At 37.7% G+C, this 27,104-nt stretch overlaps 1 protein-coding gene across 1 annotated transcript in view; it reads right to left on the bottom strand.

The window, feature by feature from the left end:
• pawr (PRKC, apoptosis, WT1, regulator) overlaps positions 1-27,104 on the bottom strand; it is a 51,074-nt gene that overhangs the window by 14,683 nt on the left and 9,287 nt on the right. Inside the window, exon 3 of the mRNA XM_055020425.1 lies at positions 874-999. Within this exon, the coding sequence (XP_054876400.1) occupies positions 874-999 (126 nt within the window). The remainder of the gene's footprint in view (positions 1-873; positions 1,000-27,104) is intronic.

Genomic DNA, 27,104 nt, shown 5'->3' with positions numbered 1-27,104 from the left:
TTTCATACACAAGCCTCTGCTTGCTATAAACAGCCTCAGACAGTTTCTGCCCAAAACAAAATAAGCCCACTGATGCACAACAGCCAATCCATCTGGAACGTGACTACAACCTTCATCCATGCAGAGTCGTCACACAGCGGAAGATTCTTCTTTAAAACAAAAAAATAGAAAAAAGAAGGCCATTTTCATGTCAGTCAGAAATAAAAGAAAATACTTTCTTTATCATTGTGACACAGCGTGACGCATTTCAACCCCCCTCTCTGTGCTCAGCCTCCTTTTGGAAATCATTGTGTTCATTTGGAGCTGGTGTGAAGTTAGATTGCATTTTTGTAGAACATAAACTGCTCTAAAACATGACTGAAATGACAAGTATTTCATTTTCCACTAATTCACTTATGTTTTCATTTTGCAGACCATTTATCAGAATTAATATAAGGAAGAGCATTCTGCCTCTGCATGGATTCCATCTGAATAAAATAATCACACTGCTGGCTGGAAAGCCAAGAAAAAAAGACAGACATCATAAGGAGCAGAGCTGAAAACAGGTTCCCAGATACAGTCTGTTGCTCAGTTGTTGTTTTTTTCCCCCCAAATACCTGGTTGAAAAATATTTCACCACCAAAACTTAAACCATTTTAAACGGCATTTTATGGTTCTTCATTTCTCTTTCAACTGGAGTTGTCAGGGATGATGAAATGCTGAGACACCTATGTCTTTTGAATCACGACTTTCTTTTCACACAAACTCTGCTGAGCTCTGCCAGCGTCTTCCTGTGCAACAGTGCCTCTGTTTGGCAGCACAGCAGTAACAATCTGCGCCGTGCACCGGCTGGGAATAGACAAGACATTCCTCCCCTGCGTCTGAAGCTCTTACCAGTAGGTAGCCGGTGGCCGGGTCAGCTGTCATAGACTCATTCTGGAAAGTGTTGGCCTGAACCAGATCCTCTTCCTCACGTCTGTCTTTTTCTCCTGCGTCGTCATCATCCAGCTCATCCAGGCTCTGACAGAAAAAAAAAAGAATATAAAGAAAGAAATGTAAATGCCTCAGATCATGTCAGTTTGTTAAGACTTTAGCACAAAAAAAGCAGCAGAAATTCTGGGCACGTAGATCATCTTGTTGTATTGAGGTTTAATCTCAGGTTTGAAAGTGCACTATGCCATTGTATGTATTCAAAGAGGAAATGACTGTCCTCTCCTGTTTGTCTATTTGTATAGAAAGTAACCCTTTCTTATTGTTTGTACTTTATCTGTACAAAAATCAGTTCAAACAGGCAAGTTTATGGCTAAATAACACTAGCCTTAGGTTCTTTTTAAATCCTGATGCTAAAACACGCTAAAGCTCACTTGCAGGAATCATCAGCTAATTATACACCAACATAAGATCAACTAGTGAATCAGCAGGAAAATAACCAACCTGCTTGGGGGACTTTTACCTCCTGGAGGCAGGCTCAGGGGATTTTTTAAAAATATGAGTCTGTTTTAAAAACAATAAACAGCTTGTACAAACATGCAAAGAACAAACATCCTTTTGAAAGAAAAGAAAGGCATTTAGCTGAAAATATTCAGGCAGAGATCTCAGATAGCATCTGGGAAACTCTCCAAATTCACTTCTGGTAATATGGATTATTTTCTCCATCTAGAAATCTGTGCAAGAGCTCTGTTTCTAATTCCATCCCTTCTGAGTCAACACGGTCACAAAGTTGGAGTGTCCAGACAGAGAAGTGATGGATAAAGGCATTCCACAAGGAGATTTACATAAGGATGGGGGCCTGGATCGTGACAAGAGGTTGAGATTGAGGCCACAGTCTTGGAGGGTCATGATTTAAATCAGCCTTTTCTGTTTCACACTGCAGAGTGAACAAAAGATGCCAGCTCAACAGGCCCTTCAGTGGTAAAAATAGCCTTACAAGGTTAACAAGGAATGCAGTCGTTTGCAGGGCCTTTCCTGTCAAAGCGTTTATCAGTTCTCCTTAGGGAAAATGCCAGCTCTTTTCCTCTTTAGCTGGTTTTATGCTTGCACTGTAGCTTTGCAATGTTCCTCAGAGGATCTGAAGAGGTGGCATGCGGGAAACCAGTGCAGAAAACTTTCCATCAAGGCACCAAGTAAAGTGTCTGAAAAATTGGGGTGGGAAAAAACGTACAAACATGGCAACAAATCTTTATTTCCCTTTTTCTCATATGGTGTTTTCCACTCTCTCATTACCTTGGATACCATCAAATACATGTGGTAATGATATAATCCTAAAAGAACAGCCATCAAGCAGTCTCGTCGATCATTTTTGGCATGTTAAGAACACCCAATGGTTTCCAAACCAAAATCTTTGAATCCTGTGAATGGCTCCTGTTAACAACTGAAAAGGAAAAAAAAATGTTTCACTTTGTATTAAGTAGTTCGATACTGGTTATTCCTAGTGGCCATCTCTGTTGCTGAATCAGAAAGCGCCCAACTGTGATCAGACTTTGCAATGAACATTTCTACAAAAGGAAATGTAGAGTCCCTTAAAAACACAATTAAGATCTGATCAGCTTTTCCTAACTTCAATGGTTATCAATTGTTTCAATGAAGGAAACAGACAGGTCTGAGATACAGCTGTGGGGAAGTTCAAAGTTTATGAAAACACTTGCAGGACACGGTCTGCTATTTTGTTTTTAATTATAAGGATGGGTGCCTTTAATGGTTCTGAAATAAAATGCCACCAATATGTGGGAAACAGGAACTTTTGGGGTTACCAAAAATAATTACATTAAACAGAAGTCTGCTTGTGTCAACACAAAGTGAACTTCTCAGTGACCAACCACTCTGCTATGCACAAACTTCCCTGAAATGTTGAATTGGGGACCTCAACGTTTGTTTTGGACAGAAAGGCAGCTCTCTATTTTCACCCTGTAGTTTTCCAAATTGCTTTGCATTTCCATCTATTCCAAATAAAGGGAAGAGAAATCTGTGTATGCATCCATATAAGGGAATCTTCTACTCTTGAGCTCATCATAATATGTGTATTTTTCTGGTCACTTTTTCACCCTGGGCAGCTGAAATAAGCAGTCTGGGTGCTGAGGGATGATTGTGCAAAGCTTTGACTTTGAAAAATTTAATGTTTTAAAACCAAAAGTCAAGCTAATATTAGATGTTACATACAATGATCTGACAGTTTTCCTCTATTATTCACACATTCTGCACTAACTTCAAGTTTTACTGAAACAAACCAGCATCTGATTTATATTTGAAATTCTGCAAAAATGATCTTTTAATGAGCTGAATATTTGCACACTCAGTGAAACAGCTTAAACGCAGCTTTTTCCACAAAAATGGTCAATCAAACTCCTGACTTAATTTAATTTTGTGAAGTTGGGTTCATGGAATCCAGCTGTGGCTAATTACATAAAACAAAAGCACGTCCAATCAAAACAATGTAGTTTACAAATTCCTGCAATGATGAATTATGTAATAAATGACTAAAAGATAGGCTGAAGTTCTGATAAATGTATATCTATAGACATACCACTGATAACTCCAGAAATGTTGCATTAAAACTTGTTTCCTGTTTACAAAAGCATAGTGTGAAGGCGTTGAAGGAGTTTACATTAGCAGAACAAGGAAAACATTTACCCCGCTTTGCTACGATCTCCATACCCATGTCTGTCGCTCTGCACATGAAAAATGAAAGAAGCTACATCTGGAGCAGAACTTCGCGGTCTGCTGGAATGTCTGTTGTGGTTGGAAACTCTTTGGGGAGGAAAATGATCAGTTCTTTTTATTTTTTTATTTTTCCCTGATGGTTCATCTGTGGCTTGCTGCAAAAATACATCAAACTTTTTCTGCAGGACTGCAGGCTTTACCTTTGTGCTCTGGGATTTCAGTTAAAAATGACGCCAAAGGATGCAACTGAGAACTCAAAGCAGCTCAATACTGATTTCATAGGAAAAGTGACTTCCTGTTTCAATATTCGCCCAGAATTTTATATGCGCAGGTTTTTCACTGTGCAAGTGTCTTGTCCACTTTATCTCAAAATTAATCTCTAAACAAGCCGTGGGCATCTTCAGTGGAAGTATGCTCATGCAGAGGATTTAATGACCGGTGTGCATTAATCACCCGTCACTCACTACAGCACAGAGACTTCATTAGGATGATCCATTAGGAAAGAGATAAATTCACAAGCTGATTAATCACGACTGCCAGCTTCGTCAGGTAACAACACAGATCAAAGTGAGGCCAAAACCCCTCGGAGTTGAAAGATGGACTATAAGACGCTGGTACTACCAAGGTTAGTGTCACAGTTATTTCAAATCTGAATTTATTAGATAAGATGGCTTCATGCAAATACAACATATACAGTTGAAATCAGAACAAAACTCAAAGATTTTTAAAGCTTATTTGTAAAACATTTTCAGAAAGCAGTTTGCGGCTTTTGACTTATTTAGGAGTTCAGTTGCGCAATCATTTGGGCGGCAGAACATGATTAAAAACAAGTGGCATGCGGTGTTTTAAATCGATGTTGCAAATCCAATTTGACTAACAATAAATTAAATACTTCACTAAATAGTGGTGTGACTTTCTGCTGTAGGTCTGGTGCAAGACCTCAGACAGTGAGCAGCATATCTACGTAAGAAAAACTTTAAATTTTTATTTCCATTCAACATAATTTCAATGTGACAGCAGCTGCTGCTGGACTAGACTAAGACTCACCAATAGAAGTGATAGAGGATGACTCTATGTACTTCCATAGCTTACAGGTTCATTGTGATGTAGTTTGCTTACAATATTGAGATGACAATAGATTTTTGATTTACTGCAGACCTAATTAACATCTTACTGACCTGCAAAATTCATGCACTGGAATGTTAGACACCAATAAAAACATTCCAGCAGTACTTTTTGATTGTAATAGTGCACACACCGATGCTGCATTATGCAGGACATGCTGCACCATTATACTTTACTAACAACATAAGTCATATCACGGTTATTCAAAATTAACATTGTTGCTTTTGAAGGTTTTTGATAGTATTTTTAATGAGGTTAAAGCAGAGTGGAGCCGTTGCAAATTCTATAAGGATCCTTAATTTGCTACAGCAAAGATGCAAATATTCCATTCAATCCAAAATGATTTGAACTTCGTCATCTCGGCTTTTGCATCCATGATTTCATTTCCTTCCCTTTGGAGTTGTGATTCAGGCATTATTTGACGGGATGCCAATTAGCTCCCGGTTGTTGAAAAAAAAAACAAACAACAACAACAACAAAAAACTTGTTGCCATGGTTACAGATAAAAACTGCCACAAAGCAAAAAAAGTGTGAGCAGAAATCCTTCCAGCTGCTCCAAATCTAAAACCAGTGGGAATAATTGCAATGCCTCAGCCAAAACAACAGAACAACAGCGGTACTTCGATCTAGAACATCATGCCCATGAATCTTAAATATTAAAGTTAGTTAATGCCATATGTCAACACATCTCTACTAGGCTTAAAGAGGAAATTTGGTCATTTTTCATCCACATCAACATAATATCTTTTGAGATTGTGAATATTTACGTGCAGCTTTAGATCAAAATCAACAAGATCAAAAGATCGTGTCTTTAAAACGAAATCGCAACAGAAAAATGAAGTGCCTAGAGCTCATCTGCTCTCAGATCTCTGCATGACCTCTAACCAGTAAAATATTCAGGGATCAGAATCCCTTCAAGTTCATTTTGAAAAGGATTACATAATTCCCCCAAACAGTACACACTCAGAGCACTGAGAAAAATAAAAATAAAAGCTACGACCTCTGTCTGCACACTATATATATTTACTCTTGCATCATTCAGAGTATAAAACAGCTGGATTCAGATTTACACATATGGATTTTCTATGATGGTGTTTTTTGGGGACTGAGTTAACATGATGCAAAAGGATCAAAATCTGTTTTGGGTTCAAGGGCTGGACAGCTTTCTTCAAAAATGACTAACATAAGAGATTCTAACACAGTTCGACTTTGAACTTGAAAATTGTGACCCTATCTTTGACCCCAAGTTAGGCAGTGGTAATTTAATCAACACTGAACCAAACCATGAAAAGAGTCCCGCTGACACAAGGGGGGGTCGCAGCAAACAGCTTTAAGCAAATAAGCAAGCGAGTCTCTGGTTGTGATTGTTGACCCGGTGAGCAGCAGCATCAGCATTCCTCGATGTGTCAGAGTGAACCGAAGGCCCGCGGGCAGACCAGCTGGGCTCAGCAGAGCCGAGCAGAGATCTTCAACTGTCTGCATGAGCTTTAATGCCTCTGTGGGAAAACGTTCTCTGTATGCTTAGACGTTTGCCAAACTTCTTCTGTGGTCCAATAACCTCAGCGATGGCTTGGAGCATCAACTGGGTTGTAAGGAGCATCAGTGTGTAATTAATATCTCTCTGTCTCTGTCCATCTGTATCTGTAGGTTGGTATTTGCAGCTTCTCTTGTTACCCTGCATAAATGGGAGTTAACAATCCCAATCTAAAGCCCTCCACAGACAACCACATGGCCCTCCATCGACCCCTCCGCTTCGTCATGCGGAACTCGGCAGGAACTTTAACAGCAGAGATTCAAAAGCACAAACCTCCTACAAAGATGCCATTTTCTACATGAATGTTTCACAAATAGGAGTCTTCAGACTTCCTTGTCTGGTGAGAAGCACCCAGAGCTGTAGAGCTGACCAAAGTTGTTCTTGTGGTTTCCACATGGCTGCTGTAGTTGTGGTGTGATTTAAGAGTATGATATCCGACACTGTGGTGGCGAAGGATTTCCCCCAGCTGTAAAACATCTATTCCTTGTGGTTTACAACAAAGAGACGTGTATAAAACTAGCAAAGAACCTCAAATAACCCTCGTCTTGGCTTTCAGCATGCTGACTACAGTCCTGACTGTCAAATCTGAAATCCAGAAGAACTATAAAACTATTAAATTATTTTTTTTATGCAACAGTTTTTAATGAGCACAGTTAGCACTTTATGATTGAACCCAAAGTGTGTTTATCATGTTAAAGTAATTTTCTATGTCTTACTGTAAGGTATCATAGTACTGAGATTTCAATAAATACTACAATACAAGAAATGTATTTTTTATTTTGGTTTGATGAGGGTCGTAATTTGTCATTTTTTGTCAAAAGTACTGACCCAAATTGGAATAACAGCCAAAAGAATGGGAATTGGGAGAAAACCAATTCAGAAATAAATGTATAATTCTTTAATAAGCCTTCCTGCAACTATGTATCAATGGCTACACAATGGTAGTAATAACAGGAATCAAAATTGAAAGTGGGTTGATATTAAAAGTAATTATAAACTGGTGAAGGGTTAAAATAACCTGTAGCCTATTAATCCACAGTTTAGCCTTTTATTAATTGGTCATCATCTGAACATTAAATAATTAATGGTTCACATAAATTGGTGGTTTTACCAAAAGTCTACAACTCTGGTCAGGAGAAACGCAAATTCCAGGAAGGTTAAAGAAATTCAATTTACTCAAATGTAGAACCACACGCATACCAGATTTCTTGTGTTATGAACTGTTTACTGCAGGTATAAACATCATTGTCTCAGGAAATGGAAAGCAAGTGTGCCCTGCTGTGCAGTTGTTTTTCTCTTGGGTATTTGCACGAGCCTTTGACACAAAACAATCTTGCCCTGCACTGGCATGGAAGGAAGACGTCATAACGCCATAAAAATATTACAAGACATACAAGAATTTTGCTTTTTAAAACTGCAAAGTGATTTTCCTCAACTTTAGGTCTATGTAATGTTTTAGCAGCGGTTCCACGTGTTTTGTCTATAATCAAACTCAGAGTAAACTTTTATCCTTATTTATAAACGCTTAATGCAAGTAAATTACCATAAAACTAAGACAAAAAAAATAAATAACTGTACATCTATTTGTCAAACTGTTTGTCCTGTGACAGATAGCCAGATGTGCAGATGGATATGTGGGCCGATGGATAATAGACAGATTGTTTTATATATGTATAATTTTTATATTTTGAGATGTAGCAAGGAGCTGCAAGTAAAAATACAATAAATGAATCAATGGAAGAATTCATTCAAGATCAATAAACTGTCTGCTTGATAAATGTTCATTCATTCCTGACGAGGCCTTAAATAAAAAGGATCACTTATATACATGGGATTATGCTACAATTCATCTTTCTCTTGTGAGCTAAGAGTTTTTCCATCTGCATGTCCTAACCACAGACCAAACCAACTGTAACCCAAGAGAGACTGGTTTTGTAGGCTGCTTGAGCATTTACGCCAGTAATCCAGTTTCTGCAAACCAGCAATAATAACAGGCTGCTTTCCATGTGCTGGCCTGAGAAAGCAGAACGGAAGTGGTCCTGCTTTTTGTCCATTTCTTAATCTCATTTTTGCCCTTGTGCTGGCATCTGAACTTCTTCCTTCCTGAACTGATATTTTCTAAACACCAAGTATAAATGCATATTTTCTCCCAAAGCTGCAGGATAATGATTATGGCGGCAGCATTATTTTTACAGTGCAAGCAATTTTGGTGGAGTTTATGATAAACCTCCCTGGACCCATCCTGTTTTTATATTTCACACCCCCACAAGTGTTCTTGGACAAAACAAGGCAATAATAACTCAGGATCTTGTTGCTCTGCAAGTTCAACGTTTGACATTTACAATCTGCTCCTTTCAAATCATAACTTTGTCTTGGAAAATATACTTGCAGGAATTAATCAAGAGGTTGCTTCATGGGACAACCATCTTAATATTCAATATTCAGAAGAGTACTTTGAATACAAGGTTTTGCTTAGTACTTTTTCAAAATCAGAGCTTGTGCACCTGACATCCAGCAAGTTTACCTTGTGATAGCCATGTGTACGTTGCATTCCTATCAACTCATTTAGTTGGATACTTAATCAGCACTCTGCACAGAGACCCCTGACCTGGAGCTGTGTTCAAAAGCCTCAACCTTTCCACAGACTTACTCACTGGAATGCTTTAAATCTCCTCACCAGTACAGAACCTGCACCTGCAACTCAACACAAAACATCTGGTTCTTGTGCTTTACCATCTAAGTTCCCTAAGAGGTCCTCTTTACAAGATGGTAAAAAGAAGCCACACAGAAACACAAAGAATACCACAGAGATAAATCTAAACCACCACTGGGAAGCTCTGTCACATTAGGAGCAGAAATCCATCGACACCCTCCAAAAACTTAATATCACTGTGAACTTTTCACATTTCATCAGATTACAACTGCAAACAATGTGTTTCATTGGACTTTTATTTGATAGATCAGGAAAAAGTAACACATAATTGTCATGTAGAAAGCAAATGTCAAACTTTTGCTGTCCTCGCCAAGGGTTTTTGAAACCTTTAACATGTTAGCCTTCTTTTCATCTTCATCCATCTGACCATGGACTCCGATTAGCCTTCTTGTTTTCTTCCAGAGAACGTACTTCCACATGATTGCTACTTACGTTTTTTTGGTTTTCTTTTTTGTAAGCGATATTTTAACCAGGGTGACTTTGATAACTTTTGACTACTCCTCAGATTAACACTCTCCTTGCCTGCTCTGTCAGTTTCCATGGACAGCCATATCTTGGTAGGTTGTCGGGTTTTGCCATTCTCTTTTCATTCTTACATAATGCATACAGTGTCTTGTAAGATCTTCATAACTTGGGACAGTGTTACTGAAATATATTTTTAACTTTATCTCTAAGCTTTCTGGTGTATTCCTTGGTATTTGCAATGTGATTTGTTCATGAATATTCTCTAACAAACATCTGAGGTCATCAAAAACCAGCTCTATTTCTAATGAAATAAAATGACATGTAGGAGGTTTTGGTTCTATTAGATTTTATTTGGGAGTATCGAAGGAAAGAGGATTCTAGAAATATGTCCACCACACTTTTGAAATAGTATTAAAGATTAACAGTAAACAGTTTCCTTTCATTTCACAATCAAACCTGCCTTTTGGTTAATCCATCACATAAAATTCCAATAAAGAAGGTTTAAATCTACTGTTGCAATGTGACAAAATGTAAACATTTGACGGATCACTTGGACAGCCAAATAGTACTCAGCATTTGTGTTTCTGCACATCCATCTTGGCTGCTGAAGTGTGGGTTTCCTGGCTCTGGACATCATTTTCATTCAAAGCTCAAACAACTCAGGGACTAATCAGGTTTTAGAGACCCATCAAAAGAACCACAGACATGATGGATCCAGAATAAAGCCAGGTTTGATGAATCCAGCAAGTTATGCATGCATGGCAGCAAGACCGACAGTAAAAATTATTTTCACACACTGTCAAACTGTGGGGTTGATACAAATGAAAAGAACAGTTCGAGAGGCACAGAGCAGCTAAAAACTACTCAAAGAGCAAAGCAAAATGGAACTATTGCAAGTAATTCAACTTACTACTTATTATAAGTTGCCTAAAAATTAAACATTTTAGCTCTTAATAATATGCAATTTATATTAAACCAGTCATATAACCTTTTCTGAAACATCACACTGCTGTAGATGCACTGGAACATTTTTGAAAACTTTACAAGTTTTCCAAGACTGCAACAGTTTTTATTTAACCTGTGCAGTGAAAGGGGAAATGCTTAAACATTCGGAGGGGTCACTAGTTTGCACTTGTTTAGAACAAGACCACAGAAGCCTGTGAGTAAAATAAAGGCCTGTTTCTGCTGAGTGGGAGCCCATGAAGATAAAAGCAGAACAAGAACCAACGAGTCAAACCTGCCCTCCGTTTGAGTCTGTAATTTTGGAGAGTGACTGCAGGGCTGCTAGTGAGCAGTAACAGCCTGAGGGCACCTGGTGGCAGTACTCAGCTAGAGGAACACCTGGTAATGAAAGGTTCTCATGGAGTCTACTGAAAACCTGTCAGGTGTTGGTTTTCCTCTGCTAAAGTTTCCGTTTCTATTTGCAGTCACATGCCACATGGTGACTTTTGCTGAAGCTAATGATACCATGTTCTTCAAATGACCAAACACTCCTGGTCAATCACAATGAGCCAACAGCCGCATATTCCTAAATACATATACTTGGTTGATACAGATTATGTCTCTACTAAAACAGGCAGAATAAATGTCAAATCTAATCAATCTGCATCTAACCAGTAGCGACAGACTGGAGAACTCTCAGGATGCCAGAGCATTTGGGCATCATTTTGCTCACAGCTCTGATCTAGACATTAAGCTAGAATGGCCTGAAAATCATAGATTTCCTTCAGAAATTGCTTCTTTTTGTCATTTTAAAGCCTGTCAGTGAGACATTTTCGAACCTCAGCAACAGGTTGCGCAATTAACAAGATAATCTGTTGTAGAAATGAAAAAACAACCCATCTCTGACAACAGGCAAACCCTGCTGCTTCGACTCAGGTCACAATTCAATAAGTTTAGACAACACAGCTTGCAAGGCAGAGCCCATATTTTATAAATGGAGTCGTGGGACTTGGCAGTTTTGTAAGAAATAAATTGCCTTTTTTGTCTTGTTGGTTCCAGATGATTCTGTATCTCCTACCAGGACTACAGGTGTTCAATTCAAAGGGAAAAAAAAAGTAATAGATACCTTTTATTGTCAAGGTCAATAGTCGTTTTAATTTATTATCAGTCAATATATGACTTAGAAACTAGGAGGCAGAGATTCATAGTGAGTTCTATCATCAAGCTGCAAAATATATTACATATATAGATAGAGATACATTTATGTATAATTGGAATAAACCTATAATTATAGTGGTTTTAGGTTGACCTCAACATTTTAGAGGTTATGCATTCAAATTTTGCAAGCCAATAATATAGATGACAGGTTAATTTGACCTTTATTGCATTTATAACCTCACTAGAACTAGATCTCATTACCTGAGATGATGCATTTCAGATAAAGTAGTGGACGCAGGTGATTAATGGAAAAGGAAATTGGATAGAAATTGTGCAGTGCCGTATTTACTTAATATTGTTATTTAGGGTGAGGAACTAAATAAGGCAAGTTCTCTGAGCTCTCCAGCATCATAGATAGCATGGTGCAAATACAATAAGGCCATAAATGCTGTTACTGCTGGTTGAATGGCATGATTCATCCTGAATTGCTGCAATTTTCCTTTATAAATACAAACTCGGTTCCATCCCACGCTATCCCTGAGTCATCTTGTAATTTAGTGAGATAACTAGCTGCAAATGGATTTCTATGCCCCTTCAGTAGAACTTACTGAACACTTCTATGTTGCCCTTCTGTTTAGAAGGTAGGATTTTTGCGATAATAGTCATATTTGGTGCAAAAAGTCAAACTCTATCATGATTTTCAGTCGTCAGTGCCCAGGCTGCATGTTCCATAAGCTGATACAATAAGATAAATGGTAACGGTCTGTACTTGTATTGCGCTTTGTCAAGTGCAGAGAACCACAAAGCACTTGATTCTACATCCAGCCATTCAAAATATTATTTCTACTGCTTAAAGTTCTTTTAAGGAAGAGAAAGTTTGTATATTTCTGAAGTGTAGAGTTGGATAGCGCTGTTGCTTCCCCACTTGTTGCTGCTTACTGCTGAGAAAAAGCTATTTTGGCTGCGTGGAAATATTTTTAGTCATAACAAGATTAAAATGCATAAACAAAAGGAGCTCTACTAGTCACTTCTGTAAAGGGGATGTTTTTAATTTACAATTGAGAAGGTGTTATTAAAACTTATTAAAACTTAACAGGTAGAGAGAGATGTTTTAACTTTACTGTTAATCTGGGTGTGATTCAGACAGGAGCAGAATAGCAGGTCCATATATTGTGAACTGGTTGGGCAAAATGTCCAAAAAACAAGTGACAATATGCATAAAATGTCTGTTGGTTTGCATTTTATTAAACTGTATGTACACATAGGACATAAATATGTTAATTTGGCAGTTTAACATATAACTCATCATCTGTAAATACATTGCACTGCCTTGTTTTGGGAATATTTGTTAGCCTGACACACAACTTTAACTCTTGAGCACAAAAGCAATGCTGAAAACTCAGTTTCAAAAGCAGAAATGTCATACTTCTTCCAGTGCTAACCTGTTGAGGTGCATTTTTGGTTGACAGCAACAGTTAAACTGCAAAGAGAAAGTTCAGCAGGTTGAGATGGGCAGGAATGAGGAACGGTGGCAAATTCTTCGCTCAATTAAGAGTGGCTTTTCTGAACTCATCTGCTGCACAGGGATTGACGACATAAATATAAGTAATCTCTAAATATTTGGCCCATGATGTTTTTTATTTGTGGTTGGAAAGTATGATTCTTGCTGACTTTATGCTATTTGAAATGCAAATCAACCACATCGCTTTGCGAAGGGATCATGTAAGAGCACAGCCTGTGCAGCTCAAGGTTTCTATGACATCAAATTAAAGTTCACATCAGCCAGCACTATGCAAATATGTACTTATCTTTATATTAAATCACCACTCTCCTTTTTAGCCACATAATAAAACCACATTCTTCCAATATGCCAAAATGGCTGACATGTAATTGTTTTTAGTTTGTAAGAAGCTGTAAAAAAATTTTAAAATACCAGAAAGTTCAAATATTTTGTTTCCCTGACATGTAAAACCCACCTTGAAATTTTATTTAGGGAAATTATATTTGTCACTACAATTATTTAGCTTTATTTTTAGTCATGCATCCTGATTTTAGGAATTTCCCTGAACATTTTGGTACTTATTATGTGGAACCAAAACAATGATGAATATTGTGATATGTTGCCCTTAAAAATAAGGGTCACAAACACTTTAAAATAATAGAATTGATGGAGTATCAATAAGCACATAAAGCCAAAAATGAAAATGAGATTGTTGGCCTTTCAAAATAGTTAAAAAGCTCAGTGATTATTGCAAAAGTAGATTCCACCTAAGAAAATAAGGAATTCATGTGGCCAAAGGTTTTGCTTTTACTTGGTTTAATTGTCACTAAATATCGCTTCAAGAATTTTTTTCTACTGCTACTCTGGCAAAACCTCTGAATAGCAAACACTTTTGAGTTTAATGGTTTAGAATCGATCGGATACAAACACATTCACCATTTATTCAAAATGCACAAAAGGCATGCTTTGTATGCATCTCTAAATCTAATTGAAGCAGCTTTGGATGCCACTGCTCTGATCCAGATGCAGCAGTTTGTCAGCTGTAATGGATCCCCAGCATTTGACTCTTTGCCAGGACATGATGGGATATCCTAAATGCAGCAAAGGAAGGCCAAAACTAAAACCTGTTTGAGGTTAAATACAATGAAATACAGTTACTAAAACATGCCAAATTTAAAGTGCACTTCATCAGGTATTTGGCTCAGATCTGAGCTTCATTATTGCACGACAACCTGTGTGGCTGAGCCCATATGTGGAATTCACAGTTGATCCCATCAAGGCAGCCCCTCCAAACAAACAGAGCGAGTACCACCTACCTACCGCACAGCACAGCTGGAGAGAGCCCCAGGGATGACTACGACTGACACGGGAAGACAATAAGCATGACACAAAGGCAACACTTCTATTTAAAGCCAGCATCTGCCATGATATTCTCTGTGCAATACCATTCCTCAAATATCATTCCCGTTCATGATGCATCACTTCTTCTGCAGAGAAAAGGACCTTTCCAGATGGAAGAGAGAACTGGCAGAAGGCAGACACAACAGAGGATGAGGCTTCTGAATGAAAGGACGCTGTGGCTTCTGACAGCATCCATTTTAAATGGCTCTATAAACAATGTTATGACAGCCAAACCATTTGGTACAATTTAAGACCAAAGGCATCTATTGTTTACACTTGTCAGCGCCCTTCTTTGCTGTGATAATTACAGAGAGATCACAGACTTGACACCGTAAAAGTGGGATGTCAACATCAGCCAGAGGCAGATGCTCCGTCTGAGTCTGACTTGAGCCAAGTGGGGGCATGGGACAGTAACCAGATGTGATTCAACAGATGGGATGTTGATCCCAGACTGCAAACCTTTGTAACTTACAAAGACAGCTAATGAATGTCATACATCTTAAACTGTAGTGAGATTAATGATGGTACTAGTGTAGCGCTGGAATATATGTAATTTTCCAAATAAAGAAAGCCATTTATGACCTTTATAGGATAACTTAGTCCAGAAACTTGCCTAAGCTACTTAATGTTTTTTGTCTCTTTATTGCAGCTTGAATAACCTTTGATAATCTAGTTACCATAAAGAAAAAAAGGTTCTGTTAGAACTGATGGGAGTTAGGAAGAAATCAAGAAGTTAAAAGAGCAACAAAATTTTCCAGAATTTAGAAATTAATCTCAAGTACCTAACAAAAGTAAGACTCTAGACTTTAGACGGAAGGGTAATTGGTGTGAAAAAGTCTGAATAGTGAGCAGTGAGCCTGGATCCAGTATCAGAGGAATATCAATGAAGTGCAAGTTGATCCCCAGAGCCTCAGCAGAGGGACATTCATCAAGTTTCTGGGAGTTTGCTTTGGCAGGTTACACCACATTTTCTCTGGAGTCGGCTCTTCTCGCCAGCACAGAGGAGCAAGCAGACGCTTGGGAAAATAACTCCTTTTCTTTTCGCGAAGCTGCCGAACATGAAAAATTTCATCTGGTAGGATTATTGAACCTATGTGGCCACTGACTGCTCCGGCCAAGCCAGACTTGCAATCCAATTCCACATGTACGTATAAGTGGAGTGAAGCAAAAAGACTAATCCAGAGACATCGTCTTGACTCTGCAATAAAAGAATCACAAAGATCATGGCATGGAGAGAGCTGCTGTTCAAATAGGCGAGATATTATCCATACAGCAAACAGACAGGCAGCCACATTTAACTGGCAGGTAGAGTCTTATCTGACTTCAACAGACATATTTCAAAACACAAAACAAAGAAGCAGCAGAGAAGATGAAAGAATTACTCATCTGGTGAGGCGGCGAGTTTCCTCTGCCTCCCATCAGACGGAGAACAAACAGGATGTTTTTCCAAAAGTGGAATCTCACCAACTCTTCTTTTTCTTTCATAAACAAGTGTAATAAGTTTAATAAATGCTCTGAATATTTCAAAGTTTTAAAAAAAATATCTTATTGTATTGCAATTCTACTAAAACTATTTTTAAATTTGAGCTCTTTTCAAAGTATCTCATTCATTCTGTCTGGAGTCAGTTGCTTCTTATTCCTTTGTGGATTTTCTTACCGTTATCAGCAATAATATTTACATAATGTTTAACTCAGAGGTCAAACACTTTGAGAGCTTCTGCAGAAACTCAACCAATCAGGATACTGGATCTTGCATAACCTTTGCTATCATGACAATGATTCTCTAAAAATATCTGGATACCAGACATAAATCAGGGCAACAATTTACAAATCTAGTCACACATTTTGCTGGACATTTAACATTGATGAAACACTTCTCAGATTATGTTGAGATAAAATTTTACAATGCAGAACAACTGGGAAGAGACAGAGGAGTTTGTTTGTCTCGTACTCCCACAACATAGTAACAGATTTGACAAATGTGTAAAGAACATTTTTTATATTTTATTAATTGTATTTGCTTGCTTGCTTCCTTCCAATCTGTGTCACAATTTGACTGGTTTTATCATTTTATACAGGCTGTAAACAATAATCAAATTTACCCTGAAACAGGAAGTGATACTACGTGTCACATGGAAAAGAAAGGCAAACAGATCTTTAGGTAAACGAACATTTAACTGGCATCGGACTCGACTCCACCCCTTGGTTTCTATCAGAGAATATCACCAATAATTTTTTATGCAGTGGCATGTTTTACATCCACTTTCCCTCGTTAAATAATGCAAAATTGTTTAAGTGCATTGCTGCTGCTTGCTTTTGAAGTTTTAATCAACTCACTATAGTGAGTCTAGTAAAAGTGAATTCTTAGTTACTCGACACCGTCTGCGCTGCCACTTGATACACTGGACATGTTCTGGTGATCTATTGAATTTAAAACCACAGAACAGCTTTGGTGCAACTACCGACAAAGCTTTGGCTACATAAACTGCTCTGAGAAGAGCAGTTTGTTTAATTCGACGCAGAAACACAGTAGGAACTGAAAACTTGTATTGATGAGAGGGTGACAAAGTCTTCTGAGAGACAAACAGCCCAGTCAGTCATAATCAGCTACAGATGATTGAAATAATTTAGTTTCCACACAAAAATATTCAAATTCATTGAATGATAAAACATTTGAATTCATTTGCAATTTCTGTAAAATATACGACAGCTGATTGATATGACAGCCAGTCCCAAGCTTTCTAAATCTAGGATTCTCTCAAACGAAAAACAATTACACAAAACCAAAATAATGAACCTGTTGCTGAAAAAGTAATAAATCAAATTGATTATTTGGTTTCCAGCAAAAGATTTCTGAAGTTTCACATCATCTCAAAACTCAGCAGCCTGCTTTCTTCTGTTGGTATTTCATTTCTAAATAATCTACGAACCCTACAGGAGAGAAACAAGGCAAGACTAATGAAAAAAAAAAACTCAGCTGCAGGCAAAGCCATCAAACCAATTGGAGTCTGGGATTTATTTTAATTTTTTTTATGAAAACAAGACTGGACCAGATGAGCAGTGAAGGTTTACTGATGGAAAACAGCATTGCTGGAAATAGTAAGTTTAAGCTAAGAATAAATCTCCTTCCTTTAGGAATCATGCAGATGGTTTTTCAACTGACCAGTAGGAGAGTTTATTTTCTTATTAATAAATCTAATAAAGTCACTAAAGAACATGGTGCTTCTGTCTACATACTTTAGGAGCACAGAGGGGCCTTAAAAGAAAATACATGACCTTTTGATATTTTTTGCAACCCTGATGCATTTAATTGGGTTTTATCTCATGACCATCAATAGTGACAGCAACATGGTATAGCAATGTATTTCCTATAAGGCAGGTGGTTAAAGGTTAAGGTTAAAGCAGAGTAAGAGAAAACCAGTCTGACACTGGAAAAGATTCAACCACTGTCCAAGCTAATATCAAAATACAGAATTTGTAGATTAACGTTCTAATTTACACCAGATAAAAGGTCAAAAAATGTGTACAATAGTGATGTGGAAGAAAAGTTAGTTTTTCAAATTTCCATCCTGCTGTGGTGGAGTTTTTATTTTAATCAGTCAGGAAATGGCCAGAGTTAAATAAGTGAAATGCAAGGCAACCCTGCAAGAACACTTCTTAGATTTAAAACCTGAACTGGTTCTTTTCCAGTACAATAATGCCATTATGTGCCAGAACAGCCCAGTCAAAGTCCAGACCTCACTGAAACTTGAAGAATGCTTTTCACAGATGCTCTCCTTTAAATCTGATGTTTTGGAGCAAATTTAATGGTAATACAAGCATTCAGAATTTCATCATTTAGATGTGGTAGAGACAAACACTAAATCTCATAAAATCTATGAATAAACATGTAGCATGGCAACATGTGAAAAAGATAAGAGATTAATTCTTTTGCAAGGCTAATGTTTTATTAAAGTTCATAAGTTTAAATGTTGCAAACGGTGATGACACCAGAGGATATTTTCCAAAATTTCAGACTCATTGTTCTCTGGTACAGCTTGTCCTGGATTACTGACTGTGTCACAACATTCCCATCATAGCAAGGGCAGCAGACAAAATGAGGAGGTTGTTATGAGTTTCAGCTTTTCCTGGAAGAATATAAACATCCCCTCCGCTATCACTCTCAGCTGATTTTTTATTTTGGGGGGGGGGGGTGGAAGTGGGGACTCAAATTACTAATGTTCTGCCTTATTTTAACAAGCAAAACAAAAAAAGTACGGCGCCTAATGAGAGCCGGGTGAATACAGCAGCATGGGTGAATTCCTGTCTGCTCTGCCCACCCGGTGCTACAGTGCCGACCAAACAAAAGCAACAATGAAATTTCCCTTCTCTGTTTCCTATGAGTCCTCTTGTAGTTTAATGCATCTCTGTATTTGTATATAAATAAGAGAAAGATGTGGGTAGTTCTGGTCTTCAAGTCTCCAGTTTTGCATCTTTTGTTGGTTGTACAGGAGGCTCCACTTCTGCTTGGTGAACATAGTTCAGTTATTGTGACCTCTGGAACCTCCAGTATGCACGATATCTACCTTAAACCGTCATCAGTATTCAATTTTTGCCACTACTCACAATTGAAATTAGGTCCAAATTTTGACTATGGAATTCCAATACAATATAGCCGACCCCCAACTTGGGCACCATAACTGTCCCTGAATAGCTAAAATCCCAGAATATTTGAGACTCCCTCTAAAAAGAAATATGACTGCTGCTTAATTAATACTGCAAATACCAAATATAACTTAATGCACATTCATATACGCACAGTGGAAACTGTCTTAGCAATAGCGAAGAAGCTGATATCCACAGTCTTCTTATTTCCACTCTTGGGGCTTCAGTCACTAAGCAACATGGAAACAATGTTTTTTCTGGATTGGCTGCTTTGCAAGCACCAGCCAGTAGCAGGTCAAGTAGCACTTCATCCAGGTATTCTAGCTTCCCAACCTGTGTTTCTGTGCCAACATCCTCAACAAAAAAAGTAAAAATAAATATATGCGCAGGTTTAACACTGAATATTTAACTACAACTGCTGTTGTCGTTAAGCTTCTGTTAGTCATAGTTGGACAAAATGTTGCTTCATATTTACTTTGTAGTAAATTTAGCAAATTAGCTACAATGTACTCTTTGTGCTGTGTTTCATTTAACTCTGAAAATGAATGTAGCAAGATATTCCTTGACTAGATTCATTACCGTCAGCAAAGTCAACTTTGAATGAATCAGCATTTCACACACAGAGACATTAAATGAATAAATTAAAAACATGTAGTTATTTCTCAAATAATGCTTACCCCTGAAGTGCAACTATAGGAGTTGTTTGACTGTAGTTCTCACCACTTTTTAAGTTTACGGAAGCAAAATTGCATTTTGAGGATAGGGTTGGTGAGAAACATCCAATTTCTTTCCTCTTGAAACTCTGACTTCAGGGGACCATCTTGAAATTGTTACTTCAAACGTTGAATGCAAATGGATTCTTATTTTGTGATGAAACAACAAATGAAAAAAGGTCAAACCGCTGTTCTGGTAGTTTTGAAACATCAACAGCCCAATGGGATAACTAAATTCATCAAAAGTGAAGCGCACTCTATATATTCTCCAAATAAATTAGACAACGGTCCTTTACCTTCAACGATGACACTGAAAAATAAGCCTTTGGATGAAACACTAAATGCACGCAGCATCCGATCTGCAGCGTTTTTAAAAACAAATGAATAAATAAATATTTTAACTGGTTTGAAAACATGTTTTATTTCTTATGATCCAACATAAATTTGTCCTAGAAGTATTACAGATTAAACTTTAGCTTTAATAACATAAAGCTACATGTTTTTAAAAGTTTAAGAAATCTGACAAATCAGACTTAAATTAAAAAAGGGGCAAGACAGAGAATTTTGAAGACAACAAACTGTATGATAATAAGCTGATGGGAAGCTAGTTGTAGCTGGGAATGTCGGAATACTTCTGTTTTCTAAAGCATGCAGTAAAAACAACATCTTGTGAAAATCTTGCTGAAAATTGTGATAACGTTGTTTTACAATTGACCAAATCTTTTTATACTTCTTTGAAAGTAGCTTAAATGGAAAGGTGAGCTATATTTCACAAATTTTTTTAATATTATTATTATTTTGTAAATGGTGGAACCATAAAATTAGTTGTTAACAGAAGTTTTCAGAGGGTCTGAGGTAAGATAATAGTCCCTCTAGTGTTTGTTATTCATGAGAAAACAGATTCTTCTTACGGGACTCTGAGAATATTATGGGCAAGTCGAATAGGCTGCTTCTTTTTCTCACCTCACCTCTGAACAGAAATGGCTCCTTCAGTCCACCGTTCCTACACAACCCCATGGGCTGCAGAGGCTTATCTTGCACTGCAGAGTTAAGACACACAACAAGAGGGGTGGATTTGCAAGAAGAGCAGGGGGGTTGTGGGGCTGGAGTGAGAGACTGAGTGGAGGGAATTAGTTCAGGATTTCAATAATGGACATCCTTGGAGTGAGCCCAAATGCCCATCACTGAATGTGGAAGGGGAGTATGCTGGGTGGAAAATAAAGAGATGAAGACAAAGAGTCCAAAGCAAATGAATGTTCATTCAGGCAAGACCTGCAGCCAAATCAAAGAGCACTTAGAACAATTGTACTTGTGTGAAACAAGTCTAAAAAAATTAAACCACAACTAATTTGTTATTAAACTTAGACAAGATGCATCCACAATTTTAAAACCTTATTTAAAATTTAAATTCATACAACCTCACCAAGTTGTTTTTTTGTTTTGTTTTTTTGTACAGCAACTAAGAAGAAATTGCAGCAAATTATTTCCAGAATTGTAGCTCTGTATCAGTTCTTTGAAGTGTCACTCAAGGAAAGCAGGGCGGTTCTGGCATTTAATAAAAAGCATTTGAAAGCAAATGAAGAAACTGGCATAAATACTTTCCCAGATGGAAAAAATAAGAACAAAAAGCATGCAACATTTGTCTCTCTTGCAGTAATAATAATTCAGAATTGTAATGAACATATTCATATAATTTCTCCCATTCCATTTGGAAGACAGATGTCTTTTTAAAAGAAGTCAGAAAATGCACAAAATCAGTCTCTACGAAAACAACATTTGCATTAGAAAATGCTGTTACAAAGACGAGTGAATATATTTTATTCTCTACGTACAACAGAAACAAGCTACATCTTTAAAGGATTCTTCTTTTTAATCTTCAGACTAGTTATCTAGAACCAAAGAACATTCAAAACAATCTGCAAGTTATGTTTTATCAGTGTTTCTTGCTCAGTGGCACAAGTTTCTAGTATTCAGAGATAAGACTGCAATCCAACTGGGAGTGCATGTTTGTGGAGGCTGTACTGCTGTAATAATCTCACTAAATGTTTATGACTGTTCCACCATTCCCAGAGGAACTCAGCCTCCATCCACTGACATCAGAAGCTCTGTTCTCTCATCTCAACACTTCCTGTTTGAAGAAAGTTTCCTGTGCTCTTAAAAGCAATATAAAATAGTGCACTACAACCTCTGACTTCTCCAAAAGCTGGATCGTGGCTGTAGAAAAATGCCAGAGCAAATGAGCCAGAAAGTCGAGCTCCCTGTTTGGAGGAGATGCTCTACTTCAAGAACAGCTAATTAGCAAATAATATATTTTTGATTTTGAGTCAAATTATCACATGATTATAATAGACATCATCATTTTGGATGAATGGATGAACAGAGTTAAAATATAGATGGACACGCAAACTTCTGGATGAATGGATGGGCAGATGGATGATAGACAGATGGACAGAAAAAGGGAATAATGGATAAATGGATGGATGAATGGAAAATGGGCACTTAATTGCTTAATTGACAAACAATGGGCAGAAAACTCTAAGAAATCAAATTTGGTCCACACATCAAGACAAAAGGGTCAAACCATCCACAACGTTAATCTAATTTACCAAGCCTCGGATAAAATAAAAAGGTATTATATGAGAGGAGAGAAGGCCGACAATATCCAGTTATACTTTTACTTGTGAGTCGGGATATCTTGTGAACTACACCTTGGTTTTCTTGCCATGTAACATAATCCTTAGATATCGGAAACCGTTAAAGCATGTTTTGCATTCCAGCAGGTCTATTGTGTACAGAGGCCATTGTGTTTGTCCACTGGCAGACACCAAGCAGACCGTGAGTCATGCTTAGCACAGCCGGGACTCCCCACCAGCAGCTAATAGCTTGGGCTGGGAAAGGTTACTGCTTGTTCAACACACAGCTTTTGAATCAGCTCAATGTCCACCCCTAGTTTACTTTTACAATTGATGAGCATGACTGAAGCCACAAATGGTCTTGGAGAGCAAAATCTGGCTTGCAGAACAAGCAACTGCGCAGAACAAACAGCATTTCTGGCAGGATACTGCAACTGTGAAACAAAAAGGACCACAGGACAGAGAAAATGCAATTTCACACAAACTACATCGGAGGACGATTGAATCAAGAGCTGGTTCCTTTCAGGTCTGTTGCCTTTTGCTGTTCTGGACCAACAAATAAGACATAAAATAAGACTTAAAGTTACTATAGAAACACTGAGTGAATGCAGATGTGTTTTATTCCTAGTTCTATTCAAAAATCAAATGCATCTTGTGCAGAATAAACATTCTTACAAGGCTGTACTCTTTACATCCAGGGAGGTGTCAAAGTAATTCCAGGGGATTCGCTTTTTCTGTTCTCCAGATAAAAGTGACACAATGCCAAGTTTCTACTTGATTGCGTGACCTTTCAGGTCTGACACAAGGAAGATAAACCTAAACCTGTAGTCAAAGAAAGCTGACCCATTCATTTTTCTCAAGACAGCTTCACATTGAGCTGTGGGTTTAGCCGTGAAGAAGGAAGGAAATGAAGGGAAACAAGCCCCCACACACTGTTGTAACTCATGTTTACTCATGAGCTTGGAGCCTGCAGTTTGTAGATGCAAACAAATGGCTGTGCATGCATGCAGACTCGCGATCAGATTCACTGATGAGCTCTTTGAGGAGATGGTTGAAGACAGCAGGGTTTATTTGAACTGAAGGAGGGCTCAGATGGAAAAAGGAAAATAATCCATTTGAGAGTGAACGCCAAATACCAGAAGAGATGAAATACAGGAGAGGGCAGAGACAAAAATACAAACAAGGTGCTGGTGGAAAAATGGAATGACTAGCAGTCACAAAGGAATGGATAGTGATGAAAATACCATCAGTCATGGTGAGCAGAGAAGTTTCATTCGCCATAAATCTTTCTAAATGCTTTTAGTGCCATGGACAAAAAGGTTAATATCCAAGAGAGAGGCCCACAAGACACCTATGGACAGAATCACTGCTGTGTTGAGCTTTCTCTGCACATCAAGGCATGATAGAAACATCTGGTTAAAACCACTTTTTCATTTTCTCTTCTCACATTTGTTTTTTTTTTTGTTGGAAACATTTCTGTAGTAAATAAAAAAACAAGCATAAGACTTCAAAACATCACCCTGAGATCCAGAGTATTACATTGGAACATCTTGCATGGCAGGGCATGCATGATGAAAATGAAAACATAAGTGAACGAATGTAGAGGGAAAGAAACGTGGAGAAAATTGCACACGGTTTGTATACTGTTAGATCTACTGTAGTGTGATGTGAATAAGCAAAAAAAAAATCATACTAGAGACAAGAGTGTGACTCTTTATCATCTGTCTGTTTGCATTTCTAAATGCTCCCGTTTGCATAAAAACAGGTTTAAACCAATGACTACTGGTGACCTAGAAATAAACGCAAGGTTGACACATCAGATCCAAACATCTGAGCCAATGTAACAACAAAGCATGTGTCAGAGTCAGACAAAGGCGGTTTGTAAAAACACACAGTAGCTTTGAAGATTCCTGGTGTAATCTTGTGAAGAATGCAGCACTAAAACTTCAGGTGAGAGAGGATCAGACCAAAGCCTGGTGCAGACTCATTTCTCACCACACTGCAAGCTTCGTATATTAACTCTGTCCAGCTGAATATTCTAAATATCACGCAGCATGACTTGTTGCTGCAGCAGAATCATGTCAAAGCCGAAGATATCAGTCCAAACATACCAACAGATAGAAAGTTTCAGGACCAAATTAGAGGTTGGTGCTTCCATCACATGATCACCGCAGACCATCAACTTCACCCTACCTCCAGAGATTTTATTTCATTTCAGTGTGAACCTACATAGAGTAAAACTGCCAATTAAAGCTCGAGTAATCTGCTTCAGAAAGCTGATAACGGTGGAAAATATGAACAAATGCACACAACATAAATGTGCACTGATGTGTGAAGCTTTAGCAGCTGGTAGTTTGATTTGTTCAAGAGTTCTCATGTCTGTTTCTCCAAACTGGAACCCGAAAGACCTCTCAGCTTCAGGCAAGACTGATAAACGTGAACCAATTAAACAAATCAATTAAAAATTATCGCCTTTTAATTAAAGGATGAGACACAATGTGAATGAACAGGGTTCTTTAAACATCATTTGTGGGAAAATATTTAAAACAGGTTTGCTCAAGGAATCAATTAAAAATCTATCTAACAAAAAACATGACGTAAATCACAATAATCTTAATTAAATATATCAAAAATCCCTGCCATTATTTTTATAAAAGTGGTTTATAAAAATTAAACAATATAATACATAAAAAAAGTTATGTGTTCAAATCTGTAGAGTTGGATGGATCTTCCCTCATATGCATGTTGCTTCCCTGTAATGGACTGATAACCTGTTTAGGATCAATCACACCTCAATGTGTCAACTTTTCAAAAACTAAACATTCATTGAGGTATATTCAGAGGATACACAGTAATATTTTCTATTATAATCAAACAACTCAGAGGACTTCACCTTAAAAAAATGGAGGAAACCTAAGAGTGTGGAAAGTCAAAAACAGCAAAACCCCAATTGTATCCTTAAAGGTTACAAATATCAACATAGTGTTTCCAATACACAATATATTTGTGAATTTGCAAACGAATGCATCCTGGAAGATATCCTTGAAATACTCTGAATACTTACAGGAGAATTTATCAAACTTTTGTCATTTGTCGGACAGATTTATAGGTTCATGATGCCAGCCGGAGTCCAGATGATAAAACTATTTCTCATGGTATTTGTGCCAAAGCTCAGGAATTTTTACAATGATCATGAATCCAGCTTAAAACCATGAATAAACCTAATAAGTTTGAGTTGATGATATAAAGAGAGCTCAAGCTACCATCCTAGTTCCATTGTTTATTCTAATTAAAGCTGACTCATTGTCAAATCAGGAATGGTGATTTAGTCTTAATTCTCAGAATGTCTCAGTTGCAAGACCAAAACAAACCAGAACAAAAAGTCAGTTAAAAACTGACTAGCTGGTACCTTTTTGCAAGTTGCACCATAGAATTTTACCTGTGGACAGTTTTTCATGTAAAAAAAAAAAGTCAAAACCCAATCTGTGAGGAATAGAAGGAAGAAAGTTTCCTTTTTGTGGGTGGTACAGTGTAAATCCCGACCTCAAAGAAGCAGGAACTGCCCTGATAAACACAACTCTACACACATTCATGGGCACGTCGACAAACAAGGGAACTGGAACTCCAGGGTATGACAGTAGGCCGGCCCTTCACTCAGCTAAAGCAGGTTTCAGGCTCCTTTGTTGTGGGGAAAAGGCTTAAAGATCAAGGCTTCCTGCATTTTGCAGTTTAGAGCCACACATTTATTCAGTTTTAAAGGTTCAACTGCATTCCTGAGTTGTTTGACTGAGCACAGCTTTTAATGTGTCTGGAGTGAAACTTTCTATTGCCCCGTGTGGACATTTCAAGGGAGCCACAGGAAAATCCTTACTATCTCAGCAATATTGAGACAGGAGGAAATGTAATCATTCAGCTAATTAAAGAAAGTATTTTCCCTTCATCCCAAAATGCCAAACAAACTTAAATGTTTTAGTTAATAAATCCTATTTATTTTCACTTGTGGAACACATCTGCCAAGGGAATCAGTTTTAAATTAAAATGCAAGCCTGCAGCAATGCTGCTAAAGGGAGGTACTGATTTCCAAGGGACGCAAATTATGCAGCTGACACTCCTACATCTGAGACTTTCCCTCATAACTTAAGAAGAAAAATATGCTGGCTCATCATCTGTTGATTGCCGGTAAAGCAGTGTGTAGAACCAGTTTGCCCATTAGCAGCATTGTTAATCACAGGGGAAAGAGTTTGAGCAAGTTGGATGGTGACATAACCCAGAGGCAGAGCGTGAAACCTGTTAGACTGCAGACAGAATCGGTCTGTTGATGTGCAGTCACTCAGACTAACATAACTGGATCTTATTGTCTCTCCTGAAATAAAATGGCATGAGTGAACAGAACAGTGACTGAGCGAATCACTGCTTTAGTTTCAAATGAAACTGGTTAATCTTTGATCAAAATTTAAGCTGGGCTACATTTATAATGTTTGAAAGTTAGACACCTTAGACGGGGCCACTCCCTTAGTGAAACCATCACTAACTTTTATGATTAAGAAACATAGTTGCATCATACAAAAGATCATAAGATTAGAAAATGCAAAACACAAAGTAGAAGACAAGAAAGTCTTCCTGGTAATAAGGTTTATAA

This window comes from Poeciliopsis prolifica, unplaced genomic scaffold, assembly GCF_027474105.1.
Source record: "Poeciliopsis prolifica strain line A6 unplaced genomic scaffold, Auburn_PproV2 SCAFFOLD067, whole genome shotgun sequence".
Classification (NCBI taxonomy): Eukaryota; Metazoa; Chordata; class Actinopteri; order Cyprinodontiformes; family Poeciliidae; genus Poeciliopsis; species Poeciliopsis prolifica.
Note: the sequence above shows the minus strand (reverse complement) of the source record. Positions and strands in the feature narration are given on the sequence as shown.